Source organism: Gopherus evgoodei, chromosome 2 (assembly GCF_007399415.2).
Source record: "Gopherus evgoodei ecotype Sinaloan lineage chromosome 2, rGopEvg1_v1.p, whole genome shotgun sequence".
NCBI lineage: Eukaryota > Metazoa > Chordata > Testudines > Testudinidae > Gopherus > Gopherus evgoodei.
In genome coordinates this window covers 98,628,325-98,644,155 of record NC_044323.1, presented here as the reverse complement: position 1 = coordinate 98,644,155, position 15,831 = coordinate 98,628,325, and the positions used below count along the sequence as shown (strand labels likewise).

General features: G+C 41.6%; 1 protein-coding gene across 1 annotated transcript in view; it reads right to left on the bottom strand.

Annotated features, from left to right (window-relative positions):
- Window positions 1-10,435, bottom strand: part of CNTNAP2 (contactin associated protein like 2) — a 1,679,055-nt gene extending 1,668,620 nt beyond the window's left edge. The window contains exon 1 of the mRNA XM_030551435.1: window positions 9,889-10,435. Within this exon, the coding sequence (XP_030407295.1) occupies window positions 9,889-9,985 (97 nt within the window). The 5' untranslated portion in view covers window positions 9,986-10,435. The remainder of the gene's footprint in view (window positions 1-9,888) is intronic.
- Window positions 10,436-15,831: the final 5,396 nt, after the last annotated feature.

Sequence of the window (15,831 nt, the reverse complement as noted above, 5' to 3'; positions counted from 1 at the left end):
GCTCCCTTATAACATTGTTGGCAGCTGCTTGCTATGTCCACTGCTTGCAGAAAGAACAGCCTGATGGAGCCAGGCGGGCGCTTGGAACCAGGGTGGACTGGCAGCCCCTCAGCTCCCTCTGACTTCACCACCTCAACCAAGCTTCACAGTCATTGCTATGTACAGTATTAAACCATTTGTTTAAAATTTAGAGAGAGAGAGTGTGGAGGGGGGGCAAAAAATTTCCCTGGAACTTAACTCCCCCATTTACACTAATTCTTATTAATTCTGGGCTTTCCCTGAACAAGCAGCGGCCCTAGTTTGAGAACCACTTATCTAAACAGCCCAAGCCCATCTCAACTAACTTCTCCTCTTTTCCCCAAAAGGATAGTTATTGCCATCTTTGACGGTATCTAAGAGACTATCAAACAAGTGGGATTTTCCTTCTAAAAACTCTAGATAAAGGGAAAGGGGGAAAATGGTTTTGTTAAAATGAAATAAATACTTTAGATGCCAAATCATTTAACTCTTTCCCTTCCTTTCTTAATCTTTAATAAAAAGATACAAACAAACAATGTTCAAAGGCATGTTTGCTATGGTATTAAAGCAGGCTGAGGTTTCTGTATACCAAACCCCATGCCTTGTTTAAAACTGTGTAATGTTGGACAATGCCCGAGTTATGTTAACACTTTTGGACTATTTATTCCACCTAAATTAATAAGACACTAAGAATCCACTAGGAAATTTGGGTTCTTAAGACACTTATGACTAGCCCTCCCCAGCTCCCCATCCAAGAGCATCATGGCTCATTTTACAGCAATAATTCTTTTTTCGGTTCTCAGTGTCTGCACACATGAAGGAGTGAAAAATGTCAGGACATTTTACTACTGATTTCATGTGCATTTGGTAGTGCAAGTGCCCTCCTGAGAAGTATTAGCTCCTGTGAGAGGAATGAGAGAAAAGGCTGCATAGAAGTGGATGTGGGTTATAAATCCATGCTGAAAAAACTAGGAGTGATAAAATCCATAATGCTTCCCCTCATCTCTACAACTGAAGATCCAATTGGGTAACCAAATTTTCAAATGAAAAACAAGACAGACATACTAAGGGAAGAGGGCAGTGCAAGGGATCATTTCAGTAATGCATCTAGGCATGCATTTCGGCTTAGGTCTTAGCTGTTTAAGCTGTGCAGTGTGCTATTGGTTATAGCACCAGGATAATACATCTTTGGGTGGGAGAGTTTGGAAAAAGTAAAATGGGCAGGCTCTGGAAACAGGAACATCCCCAGTTTTTAGAAAATGAAAACTGACAAGTTAGCATAACCTACTGCTTTCATTGATGGATAACGTAAATAAAATGAAGGTCTTTCCTACACTCTAATACTACTGTAAAACTTTCCCAATCTAACTCTCACTTAGTATGTAAGAAGTATTTCATTGACTATGTAGGGCACCTATAGCAGAAGCGGAATTCCAGAAGCTGTGGCAAAGCTTTCTAGAGCCAATAAAATCAGGGTACATGACTACCAATCAACTGGCAAACTCTATGTAATGTCTCATAGTATACAGGGACTTTTCAGTTTGAAACAAAAGAAACTAATAACTTTTCATGGTATGTTACTCCTGTCCCTGTCTGACAAAGAAATTTAATCCACAATATCTGTACACCCTACCTGCAGAAATGTAAAGTATCTATCAATGAATGCTATTCTGTAAGAGAAGAGACTGATATAAGTACATGCAGTAGTTAAATCTGATATAGTACTTGCAGTTTTTCCCATTCTAATTTTATGAAACACGCAGGTACTGAATGAAAATCAAACACCATGGTATTTAGTGGTCCTCTCTTTATTCGTTAGCTTAAACAACTGAACTAACTTAAAACCTTTGAACTGTTATGACTTATAAGCTATACTACCTGTATCCAATAATTGCACATGTATCAGCAATCCAATCATATCAAACAGTCACTGTTTGTAGATAAATAGCTGATATATGGAACAACATTAGCAGACTGGACAAACCTGTAAATAAACTATAAATTAAATATCGCTCTGATGCACTAGTGTAACTCCAGAGGAAGTCTATTGACTTCAGTGCAGTTATCTGAGATTTACACAGATGTAAGAGAGCAGAATTTGTATGATACTTTTACTAAGAAAATTTACCTAAATGTATAATTATTCCAAGTAAAAGGAACATAATATCCGATTGAGAAAAACAGTCTGAGCCATTGGCCTATCCAATTAAGCCATTAGTCTGTAACAAACATAAAGAGATGTCATATTTCATTCTATGCAGATTGTAATACTCCCCTTCAGCGACTACAGGCTTCCATACAGACATTTCATTAGATTGCCTCAAGCACAGATATCCCAAGGCATCTCTTTTTCATTGCTTGCGGGACACTCCCTCCTCCATAATGACATTCTAAAAGTAAATAAACAGCTGTCAAAAAAACAAACACAAACACCAACCTACAGCCTACTCTGTGTTTTCCAGGGATTGATGCCAGAACACTGCAATAACCCACATGTAATTAAAAATTTACAGCACACTTTTAGCTCAGGACAAATATCCTAAATTTCTGGCTCTCATCCTAGCCTTTGTCCCAGACACACAAGCACTTTTTCCCTGTATGCCTAAGTGAACTCTGAGCACATTTGAATTAAACATTTAATACACATGCCTTCAAAATCCATGTATAGACTTATGTAAATAATTCCACCTTTAACCTGAAGGCCTGACGGGGGGGGGGGGGAAGCCCGTAAAACAGGAGATCAGACTCATAGAAAAATATTCATAAGGTGTCAACATACCTACACTGCAACTATTCTCCCTATAAGCCAAATTACAAAAATGGTACAAAGTAGAAAAGAGGAAGGGGAACGCAGTGGAATGAGATCTTTGTTACGCTAGATTCAGAAAATAAAACTTGCTTTGTAAAATATCAAGGTAAGAGTAAGCTTGAAAAGTGAAAGCTCACAGTCACCCCACTCAACTACAAAAACAAGCTACATGCATACTCACTGTAGAGTCAGAAAGACACCTGCTTCTGGAATCTGGCTTTACTACCTCTATTAATTCCAAAATAGCCCTATAAGCACTTCAACCTATTCCCTAGCTCTTCCCTCCATCGGGACTAGTCTCAAACCTTAGCTGCCTCTGCTAGAGGGCTACCATATCTACTGTTCAGTATGGAGCTATGTCTGCCTGAGTGACTCAGCAACAATTAACTTGCATCTCCCTGCAGAAATCTAATACCTGCTAACAGGGTAAGCAAGCAGGAGAATCTTGTCACCCTGTTACTGTATATTTCAATTGCAAATATGACTGTTCCTCCTCAAGTATGTTTTTGATATATTTTATCATCTTCATTTCCACGCTAGCAGAAGATAATTATTTTTTAAATAAAATGTAGTGTTGCTAGAAGATTAACAGATTCAGAAATAAAACATTTAGTAATCATAACATTTCCTTCTGTACTTTGCATTTTTAAGCATCACTGACCACAATGTACTAAAAAAGGAGGAATATCTACTGTCATGCTGCCAGTGATATAATCAGAAGGCATGTTTACCCTCCACCTCAACTTTGATTCCTACATGCATTTGACCCCATATCAACAAAGCATTTAATCATGTGCTAAAGTCCAGCATTTTTCAATGAACTCAGGAACATTACTCAGTGACTCATTCAGCACCTAAGCATATGCTTAATTTAAACCACATGCTTAAATTCTTTACTAATAGGGATAGACTACTGAACTGGGGCCTCAGAGGGATTCTTATTAGTTTTCAAGTAAATTATTTTTATATAAACTTCTGTGTATATGTTGTTTACTCATGACAGTTTGTTGCTTTTTAGTGGAGAGGAAGTCAATATTTAAATATATTTGCTAATTATGTATATTTCAAACATTATGATTGATAAAGCAAGATTTCCTCACATGGGATCACATATTGCCCTTAATACTCACACTACCCTAAAACAAAATAGTTTCATACAGCATGCAGTATATAAACATCTTATTGATTTAATGTTGGAGAATTTTTTATTGCATTTGTGTATGTAGAGTTTATAAAGTCATTTGTGAAACGTGTTTTTGGCAACTACTGCTGGAAAGTTAAACCTAGAAAAAACCAGAAAGGTTCATTTTTCAGTGAAGGTCTCAATTTTTCATATTCAAAAGTTGCATTTGCACATTAAGATTTAATAGAATACAGAAATGCTACTTTGCATATTAGGTTTCTCTTCATTTGCATGCAGCATTATGCGTTTGAAACTAAGTAGTCATTTTGTGTTTACACAATGACATTTTACAGGTGCCCTTAAGGAGACCCACTCAAACATTGGCCTTAAAATGCCTATTTTTCAATGACCTGAACATATTATTCCAGGAATACTTTAGTGCTAATGCATTAAATATATTTAATCTGCTTATTATTTGTGAAAATCTTACAATCACTGTACTTTATTTCACAGGAGACATATCCCATCACACAGGTAATCTATTTTGATATGTGAAGGTTGTGGAATTAGAATTGTGTGATGAAGGAGTTTAAGTGTGATATCACTAGAAAGCCATATTGCAAATATGAATGTTTTAATTAAGAATTTATTAAAACAAGCTCTTTGGTTCCAGGTGGCAGAGTCCAAATCAAGCCAAGGTCAAAAACAGGAGCTTGAGAGCACAAACTAAGAATGGTCATGGCAGGTATAGGAGATCCAGGAAGTGTTCCTGCAACAGTGTGGAACTCCCCTTGGGTTTATAGAAGGCAGAAAGCTAAGACACTGCTGCCTGTTGGATCCCTTGAGGTGGGACTTCCCACGGTCTGTGTCCAGAGTGGGGTGTGGAGGACAAGCTGGTTACAGCTGCTCCTGGGTTGCAATGTGGAGCTTCCTGGCAGCTCCCTAGGCCTGGTTTCAAGACCAGCTGGGCCTTACAGTTTGTGAGCTGGAGCCCAGGATTATAGTGCTGCTCAGGTTTGGCCTGGAGCTGGGCCAAGACCCACGGAACAGGAGCTTTCACTGTGGTTTGAGTGTTGTGTGGGCTCACTCTCCAAAACAGCTCCTCCTCCTGGCTTCCACTCTTTACTAGGCCTGGGTTACAGTCTGGGGCTCAGAGTGCTACTGTGGGTGGTCAGTGCCCCCTCAGCAGTTCAGTATTGTGCACACATTAAGCAGGCTGCTACATCCACCTAGGTCAAACCGTACTAACCAGAGGCAAACCAGACCTATACATGGAGAAAGAATGCAAAGGCACATGTGGCTTTGTGTAACATATTGCTTTAATATTAGAATATTTCCAAGTCTTAAATATTGCTAACATTACTAAAAATTGAACATGCCATGTGATTAGTTTCAATTGGATCTTTTAAATCTTATAAACAAAGAACTTCTCCAGAAAAAAAAGTTGTATGTCATACCTCCAATGTGGTGTCAGCTAGACAAATTCAGCTGTAGTTTTCAATGTCTGTTTAAAATGCTAAATAGTTATTGTATTCAATGAAACTTTTCTGCTGCTTATGCACACTAATGATACCCAAGAACAAACATGAGGGAATATTCAGAAGAGACATTTGATTTGTTTGGAAGAGAAGACCTATAGGGCCAAATTTTCAACACATGGCTTCTGTATGATAATTTGCATATTAATTGCATAAAAACACTAAGCACAATAGTTTTTGCATGTGCACATTCCATAATATAGTTCAGTGCCTATTTGGTAAATGGAAAGCCTCCCATCAACTCCAGTGGGCTTTGGATCTTACTTTATATGCACTGGTAAGCGTATGCAATCAGTTTGTGCATGGAGGTCCAAGCACATGAGTTAGTGCCCTTTGAAACACAAGCCTTTCATCTCCTTGGAATAGCAGATTTTTTTTTCCTGTTTTTGGCCAAACTGGGGCTGAGGAAACACTTTCAGTAAGGTGAAAGAATATTCTTTTGTTACCACCAATTTTATAATAGATTAGCAGTATATTTCATATACATTTATTCATTCACAAATAATATATATATATTCATTCAGCTACAGTCACCTACCATGAAGTATACAAGTTTAATGTTAACTGAAAATTTAAAAAACAAACTGCTTGTTGGTTTCTTTTTAATTTTAATGCAAAAGAAGTGTACAGAGACAATCAGAGGGATATGTCTGGCCATGCCAAATTCAGCAAAACGCTAAGCATGTGATCACTTTTAAGCATGTGCTAAAGCCCTATTAACTTCAATGGGACTTATACAAGTACATCCTTAAGTTCTTTGATAAAGATGGAGATATTCACATGCTTAAAGTTAAGCACAACTTTAAATGTTTTGTAGAATTGGGCTTAAGTCCTCTAAGATCTTTTCCTTGTATTTATGGAATAGGACCTAAAGAAAACAAAGTCAGATGTGATAAAATAATCAAGACCCATTTTCTCATCTTGAAGTATACAGAGTATAAAATGTTTACTCTGCATTCTTTTCTAAAGATACTCCCAAATACCATTTTAATAGGCTTTTCTGTACCTCCCCACCTATACAACATTCAAACACTGAGTTAGACAATATCTCCATTTCTACTTTTTTCCATCCTAGAAATAAGGCTTCCTGTATCGTGACTCAAACTTTGAAAGGGGATATCACATTTCTACCCCCCCCCCCCCGAAAGTCTGACTAACTTGAAGATAAAGCACATTTTCCATACGTATATACAGCTAAACACAGCAATTCATGTTTTCAGCCTGTTGTAAAAATGGGGTAAATGAGTTGCTGCTTCAGCTAAAATAATGCAATCGGTCATATTGCAAAAGCATTCACATTCATATAACTTTAAATGCAGATTTAGTAGTCAGAAATTTTGTGCTGAAGTGACTTATGTTGAACATTAACAGTCACTGAAAACATGTTCTAGCTGAGAGAGGCAATGTTTTTTACAATAGAGTTGCTTTTGCCTAGAAGTAGATGATCCAAAGAGTGACTCATCCTAATATGTTTATCAAGTAGGCAAATTATTTTTTGTAATGAAAATGTATTAACTGAAAGTTACTCAGTCACTTTCTTACCATCACATCCATAAGCCAGGTAAAGTAGCAAAAAAAGCACTAAATTTGGATTTTCCATGTTACTTTGTCTTGTGATGACCTCTCCTGGCTGAGCTGTTCATTAGCCTGGATTCAAACAGTTGAGAGAGTTTTGATCCCCTGTCTATTAAATCTTAACCAGAAATATACCATATGAAGAACTTATTGATAAGGTTTTGAAAATCTCAACCAAGTTCAAAAGCAAACATGAACAAAGGAGAGTTATAGATAATGCTATATTAGTTTCTTGTGTTCAGTGCATGCTTATTATACTAAATACCCACACTCGGATTCCCCAATTCATCCTTGGGTTATATTTTATCACTTTCATAACATGTTTATTTTCACACTGACACATATACGGTCAGACTAACTGACAGGCATAATTTCAGTGAAATAGAGAGGCTTAGTGAAAAGTACAGAGAAAATGAAAACTTGAGATCTAATCTGTGAAAGTAGAAGGAAAATGAGAACACGGGGTCCAATTCCGCTCTCACTGAAGCCAATGGAAATTTGACATTTATTTCCATGGGAGCAGGATCAGACAAGGGAATAATGGATACAAGTGTCTTATGCAAATATTTAGTATATTCATAGTACACCAAACTTACAGTCTGCTTTCTAGAAATTTTAAGATTGTTTATACTCCTGTTTTCCGTAGTGAAACACTGGAGATTTTTATGCTTTTAGTAGTGGGCCTAAAGCAACAGTTTGAGTGGAAATTAGTTGTATACTAAAATTATAAATATTCCTTTTATTTCATGAAGTCTATCAATCCTCCACAAGCCAGAGCCAACAAGACAACTGAGGCAATTGGCTTCTATTCCAAGAGTATGATCATCAATTCAACTTACAATTAGCTGGAGACAACAGAATTAAAGCAAAATAATCAATCAGTTTTTATACCAAAGTGTGCAAGATAATATCCAGTTAGCTGACAGACATGATTTGTGAGTGCCTACTCTAGAAACATTTCACTAGCACTGGGAATGGCAAGTCCTATATTGTTTCTGAACAGAAATGAATGCATTTTTCATATGTTATGTTCACAGTCTTGTTGCCAATGGTAAGGGAGATTGATATCTGTTTGTAGCTATATTTCCATTGACTATAAACCATCTACATTTCACTTTTAGTGAATCAAAAAATAAGTGCGAACTCTATACTCTGCATAAGGAGTTGTGTATAGTGCTCTTTCAATTTAATACAGAGTATCTGCAAAGATCAGTGAGTTTTTTTACTTTTCATCATTATGATATGTATGCTTTACCTGCCTTTATTTTAAAAGTATTTTTAATAAAAAAAACTTATCAAACTTTTTCTAACATTAAACATATGTTCAGTGTGTAATCAAATACTATGACAATTTTAAGATACTGTATGTTGGTCTCAAATTTAAACTTGTAGCAGAACTATAAACGTTAGCTACGGCATTATAAAATACCTATTACCTAAAACTGCATGGAAGTTTATGTCCCAAGAACAGAATTATGGTAACTTAAGTTACTATGTCTTTTTCTGAGTATTCCAGTTATGCACAATGACCTATTACAGAGTATGAAGAAATCACATTCAGAACAAAACTGAGATGAACAATCAAGTCAAAAGTAATAATCTTCTGTATTGGTGTTGCTCCTAAAGGAAAGGGGAAAAACAGCTGAAGACTACAGCCTGAGAGGCTTAGGATACAATACAGTGTCTGTTTCTCTCTCCTGTTAAATACATATAACGGTCTAAATATATGGTAAATATATTACCATATATATTTCAATCGCATTAGATTTTTTTTTTCCAGAACTGACCATATGAAGTGGGGAAAATACAGTGAGTCAGGTAAGTACAGTTGTATTCCGGATCCCAAACCTAACAGTTCTGTTCAAACCCACAAAAAAAAAAGAAATGGAGATCCTCACATCTCCATACAACATACATTTCAAAACAATTCGCTGCTTGATCCAGAAAATGGTCATTACCCCCCCCAGTCAGATTTTAACATCATCTTATCTATAAAAAGGCTGTTTTCTGCATGTCTTCTCCCCCGCTAGAACCGCAGATCCTTTGTAAATGCTACACATCAGGTCAGTATCCATTTTAAAAATACCGTTCAAAAGGCACGTTCTCTGCATCGGCTACAGCGAAACAACGAAATACTTCACACTGACATTTACCTGCGAATATTTTGCTGCAAACTAATAGCTAATTGCAACATTAAAGGTTTAATGCCCCCATTGAAATCAACGAGTGCGCTGTCATTACTGGCAACAGGATCCGGTCCTATACATGTGCTTTGCTCTCTTAAGTTCAGCATTTTATTTTCTGATTAACTATTTCGCTAGCACTTCACTATGAGGGCAATGGCTGGTCAGCGCCAACACAACTTGGAAAGCAAAACTTCACTCCCAAGACAACAGCATCTTGCCTCAGCTCCCTCCAGACAAGCCACTAGCTCTTTCCCTCCCCTCAAAATACCAAAGCTTTTTATTCTCCAAAATACACACACAACTGGTTGCGGAATTTGCCCACGTCTCCCTTTTCCCTTCACACAGCTGTCCAGCTCCAGTACTGGCAGATCCCGATTCCCAACCCAACTAATTGGGAAAAGAATGTCAGGTCCATCCTGCAGACCCAGCCAGCTATCCTGTACCGGTTCCCAACTTTCATCCTCAACTACCACCAGCATCACCCAAATCAGCTGCACCGCTGACTGGCTGAGAAGAGCGTTACTTCACATCGGCGCCCGCACACAACAAACCAAACAAGCCCCAAACACAGAGAAGCCTCCCTCCGGAGTCACCGTGGGAATCTTAACGTGGCCAAGGTTCTTTCCAAAGGGTACTCACGGGATGCAGGGAGCGCAGTCCTGGCTCTGCAGCTGATGCTGCTGAAAATCCAGAGGCAGAGGGCTGCCCTGCAGCCGGCTCCGGGAACCACAATCATCCTTCCCTTCCCGGCTCCTTTTACTCCAAAGGCCAATCGCAGAATAGCTGCTTTCCTCCACTTTCCCTCCTTCCCGTGACGAGGCAATGGAGGGGGGACGGGGCTTTACTTTGTGGTAGAAGCCAACCCCCCCTCTTCGCCTCTTGCCTCTAGGTTTGGAGCAGCACAGGATAAAAGTGCCAGTACTTTTCTTTCCCTTCTTGCTGTGTGCGCGCCTCCCTTGAACAACAAAAAGGGGGGCCGAAGGAAGAACCAAGGCGGGGAGAAATAATAAAACACTCAAAGAGGGGGAAGGGAATGGGGGGCCGAGAGGGAAGGAAGGGAGCAAAAACGTTGGTGTTCCTAATGCTGCTGCTGCCGTCACACCAGCTGAGCTCTTCCTTCTGCATAGAGCAGCGCTGCTGAGAGACGCTTGCAATAGCCTCCCCGCTCGGGTATATATAGCCTGTGCACGCACACATACACACCGACTGGGAGCCCCGCGCACACTCCCAGGCGCGTGCACGCACACGGAACCAGAGAGGCTCCCGCAGCAGAGGAGGCGGCTCAGAGCCTGCCTCCTCCTCCTGCACGCCTCTCCCAGCAGGAGGAAACACCGCCGCCGCCAGCAGCCGCCGCTAAGGGAAAAAGAGGGAGTGGAAAATTCTCCCCAGCTTCCCCTTTGCTTCGCTCCCTTCCCCGGCTCCTCCCGCCTCCTCCTCCGGGGCTCTTGCTCTCGCCTTCCCTTCTCTGCTTTTCAAAGCAAAAGCAAAAGCCAGGCGCTGCCTGCGCCCTGGGCCATGCCGCGGTGAGGCGAGGGGACTGGGGAGGCAGCCGCGCGCACTCAGCCTGGAGGTGGCTGTCCGTGGTGATGAAGTTGGGCGCTCAGGCGCTTAAGCTTGCAGCGGGCCGCCTCCCTCCCAGGCTCGTTTTCCTTCCCCGGGCCAGTACAGCAGACAGACCGCAGCCCTCCTCTGCCTCCCCGCTCTGCTCCCCTTCGCGCGGAGATGGTACAGGCTCGCTGTGCTCCAGCCTCCTGGGATCCCCACTCAGGCCTGTCTTCCGAGCGGTCCTAATTCTGAGGGGCTGAGCAACACCCCGCCTGCGAAAGATGCTGGGAGGACTGCGGAAGCCTCTAATGCAGATGTTTTCATTGTGGAATTATCCCGTGTTTAATCTGCCAAGCTGAGCCCCAACACCTCGAGATTTGGAATTCAGAGCCCAGGCAGCTCTGGGCTTGCTGCATCAGTTACGGATGTAAAAAAAAAAATTGCTTGATTCCAGGCAATCAATCAATCACTCTCTCTCCCCGTAATATTAAAGTTTTGCCTAGAAGCAATCACTAAGGAAAACTGGCAGTACTAGAGCTGTATGTTTTAGGCAGTTTAAAATGTTGCTCTCCGATTTGGTTGTGGGTTAGGGGTGGGGGTTTAGAAAGGGAACTAAAAGATACTGCTCTCTACACAGGGTAGAATAATAGGCACATAGATTATTCATGCTTCAACTGCTGGGGAAAAGAAAAAGGTTAAATCACTCATTCACCAGATACTGTTCTACAAGCCCTAGAAAAGGGGGAGTAATGATTGGGAGGGGGGAGAAAGAAGAGAGATTGGACAGGTTATTTTTGGCATCTTTCTGTGAAAGAATTAACAGAGCTAAAGTATGCCCTATGAATTTTTCAGCGAGCAGTACCAGGATTTGCTGATACCTGGTGAGGTTGGAGAAGCAGATAACCAGTTCTTAGGGTTTCACTTCCCTTAGCTGGAATATTCAAAGTGTTCTAACTCACTGGCTTTCAATAGGTGCTGTGTGCCTAAATCTTAGGCTCCTTTGAGAATCCCAGCCTTAATTTTTTATACATAAATTATGGTCTGCAGAGAGAGAGTTGATGCCTAATGCTATGAGCACAGGACTAAGGCTGAGGAATTGCAGAGCTCCAATATCAGCCCTGATACAGACTTTATACTGGTCTTCGGCAAGGCCCTTAGCCTTTCTGCCTACCTCATTTCTCCCCCAACCAGTATAAAATTGGAATATTAATATTTGTCTTACATGGATGTTCTTGAATTAATTCAATTATGTTTGGGAAGAATTTTGTATATGAATAAAAGAAAAAACAACACAGAAACTTCCCCCTAATTTCCTGCAACCTCCTCATCCCCACACCTTTCACGCACAGCTTTTAATAGTAACTAATTTTAGGTATAGACAAGTTCGTTAGCGGAATCAAACAAACATTCATCCACCATTAGCCGAATTCAAATTGATTCTTTCTGAAGTTACGACCCTTCCCCTGCTTCAAAACTCATTTTTCCACTTGTTCCTATCTGGATCAGAAGCAATAGGACTAATATCATGAGAAACACACCTACTTGTATCTGGTAAGAAGGAAAAATACCAGAAGTCTCATGAGTCAGTTCTATAAGATTTCCATCCCAAGACCCTGTAAACCAGGGATCAGCAAACTTTGGCATGTGGCTCGCCATGGTAAGCACCCTGGTTGGCCGGGCCAGTCTGTTCACTTGCTGCATCCACAGGTTTGGCAAATCATAGCTCCCACTGGCCACGGTTCACCATTCCAGGCCAATGGGGGCTGCGGGAAGTGGTGGCCAGGACATCCCTCGGCTCATGCCTCTTCCAGAAGCCCCCATTGGCCTGGGACAGCAAACTGCAGCCAGTGGGAGCTGTGATTGGCTGAACCTGTGGACATGGCAAGTAAACCGGCTCGGCCCATGAAGGTGCTTATCCCAGCGAGCTGTGTGCCAAAAGTTGCTGATCCCTGCTGTAAACCTTTAAACATTGAGTAACCCTTATTACCCATGTGAGTAGTTACTCTGAAGCCAATGGGGCTATTGTCACGAGTAAGGATGACTTAGTTGATTAAGAGTTTGAAGGCTCAGGCAGAATGAAATTGTGATATCAATGGAAAGTTTTAGGCTACTTACCCTAAGCAAAGCAAACATCAAACCTGTTGAGAGTTTCACCTCACCAGTTAATGCAGTGTTCACATTAGGCCAAATCCTGATCTCAGTGGAAGTCACAGGTACTCAATATCACTGTAAATTTATATTATCTATTAATACTGCTTTGCACTGGAGCAACTTTCATCTGAGGCTTTAGGGCAGCAGTGGGCAAACATTTTGGCCTGAGGGCCACATCTGGGTATGGATATTGTATGGCAAGCCATGAATGCTCATGAAATTATGGGTTGGGGTGTGGAAGGGGGTGTAGCCTCTGGGGTGGAGCTGGGGATGAGGGATTGGGGGTGCAGGAAAGTGGTCTGGGCTGGGACCAAGGGGTTCAGAGGGCAGGAGGGGGATCAGGGCTGGGGCAGGGGGTTGGGGTGTGGGAGGAGGTGAGGGGTGCAGGCTCTGGATGACATGCACCTCAAACAGCTCCCATAAGCAGCAGCATGTCCCTCCCTATGGCTCCTAAACAGTTCCCAGCCAATCGGACCTGCAGGGGCCACACTTGGGCCTGGGGCAGTCTACAAAGCCCTCTGGTTGCCTCTACACATAGGAGACGGAAGGAGAACATGCCGCTGCTTCCAGGAGCTGCGCAGAGTGGGACCCCGCTCCCCAGCAGGAGCTTGAGGGCCAGATTAAAGCGGATGCGGCCCCTAGGTCATAGTTTGTCCACCCCTGTTTTAAATACATGCTAAAACTCTTCACTAGTACATAATGAAATATAGTAAGCCAGAGTTTTAAAATATAGTTGTCTAAGACCAATTCTATTAAAAAGTAAGACAGTCATTCACAAAAGGAAGAATCTGACTGTTAATGGATCTTAACAGTAGTGGTTCTTCATGGTTTTTAACACCTTGAGAAGTAATTAGTTCCCCCCACCCCTACCAAAATGGTACTGTTTCTGATTTAAACCATCTAGCCAAAGGGATGTTGTAAATGTGTTTACTACAGCTACATCTAGAGCTCACAAGATGGTTAATTTTGATCAAAATCTTTCATACAAAAAAGCTTAAAAGTCCTAAGTTTATTTTAGAGACACACATACAGAGAGCCTGGCAGACGTTTAGCAGTTTTAGGTTTTACAGTAGTGAACAGGATATGGACGGTAATGGCCAGTTAGGAGGAGGAGTTGGGGGTCAGTGGTTAGAGCCAGAGTTATAGTCAAAGCCAGAAATCAAAGTCAAGGGGTCAGAATCAGAGGCCAGTTGCCAGAGCCAGAAATCAGAACTAAAACTCAGGACCAGGTTGCCTGGAGCAATGTAACATAGGGAGAAGGCTGGATCAAAGGCAGGAGCAGGACTGGGAACAAGCAGCTGTTAAACCTATCACAGGTATAGGCAATGGTGACATGTGGGGAGGAGGGGCCTGAAGGGTCACATGACCCTCCCACAAACACCAGGGGGCAAGGATGGCAGCTGGGGAGATAAAGGGGCAGGACTAGAACTGGAAGGGAAGAGGCAGGGCCAGTGAACTACTGGGCTTAAGAGATGGTCACTGATTCCTTCAACCCAGCAGGCAGCCAATCTTATAGCCTACTACAGGCCAGCTGCAATCATTAGGTTTCCCACAGGCTGGTTCTGCTGGAGGCCCTGATTCCTGACATGATCATTCAGTGCTTTCAACTGCAATACATTAATCCCTAAAATGAATACAACAAGGAAATATGTATTTAAGTGTAACATTAAGTTACTTAGTACTTGCATCCCTCCTCCACAAAAGCCCCACCCTCTTTCCACACACAGTTTTTCATTTACATATGCTCATCCTTGACCTTCCTGCTTACATGGAAACTCTCGGAAACTTGCTCAAAATTCTTCTTCCCTATCCTGAACTTGATGGGTGCCATTCCTCCTCTGCCACTTCCTGCCTTGAAGGAATGGTGAGGAACCAATAGCGGGGGCCTCCTGCACAGCCTCCCAATGGCTCTATTAATTGCCTTCCCCAGGTCTCTGCCTGCAGTACTGCTCTGTCCAGGGTGCTTGCTGCCTTCAGCCTGCAAGGAAATCAATCTTCCTCAAGCTGCAGGGAGTGACTGAAGCTGCTCTGTTTTGCAGCCCTTCTTATATAAGCCAGCCTGATCCAGATGGGCTGTGAGGAGCAGCCTCTCTCTGATTGGCGGTCTCCTGTGCAGCCTCCCACGAGCTCTATTAACCCCTTAGAACCCAGTGTGGAGCAGATGTTCCATCACAGTGGCATACTACAGAAGTATACTACAGAAGTATAGGCTAAAAGAAAGAATGATTCCCAGCAGTGAGGTAGCAGGGACAGTCAAGATTTGATGAAGGCAAAACTCAGATAGGCCTGTCTCCCAAAAGTCACAGAGCCTCTCTTTTCAGCACAACACCCCTCACAACCTCAGTAGTGGAGGGAAAACCCTGGTCCACAGGTGATATCCACCTGGAGACTAGCTAGATTCCTAAGGGTTAAAAAACCCTTGCTGCACACAAGTAATTTTTGTTGAGCTTAATGGGAATTGCACTCACAAGCACGTATTGATGAGTGAATAGATCTTTCTAAATTTACTAGGGCTGTCAAGAATTGTCTGCTAAACTGAATTAATTCTGAACAGGGATATATATATATATATATATTATATATATATATATATATACACACACACACATATATATACAGAGTATACAAATGACAAATAGAAAAAACAGTATCAGAAAGCTAGAAAATGCAATTAAGAATGTTAAATATTTGTTGAGGCCAAATGTGGCAGTCCTTTTCAGACAAGACACCCAGTGAAGTCAATGGGAGTTTTGGCTGATTGAGGACTACAGGAGGAAAATGAAACAAAATTAGAGTGTCTGAATCTGACAGGGGGGCAGGAGGGAAGTGTGTTCAGTTATCTTCATCAACACCATTATTTTTATTTACATGTAACCCTTCTGCCTG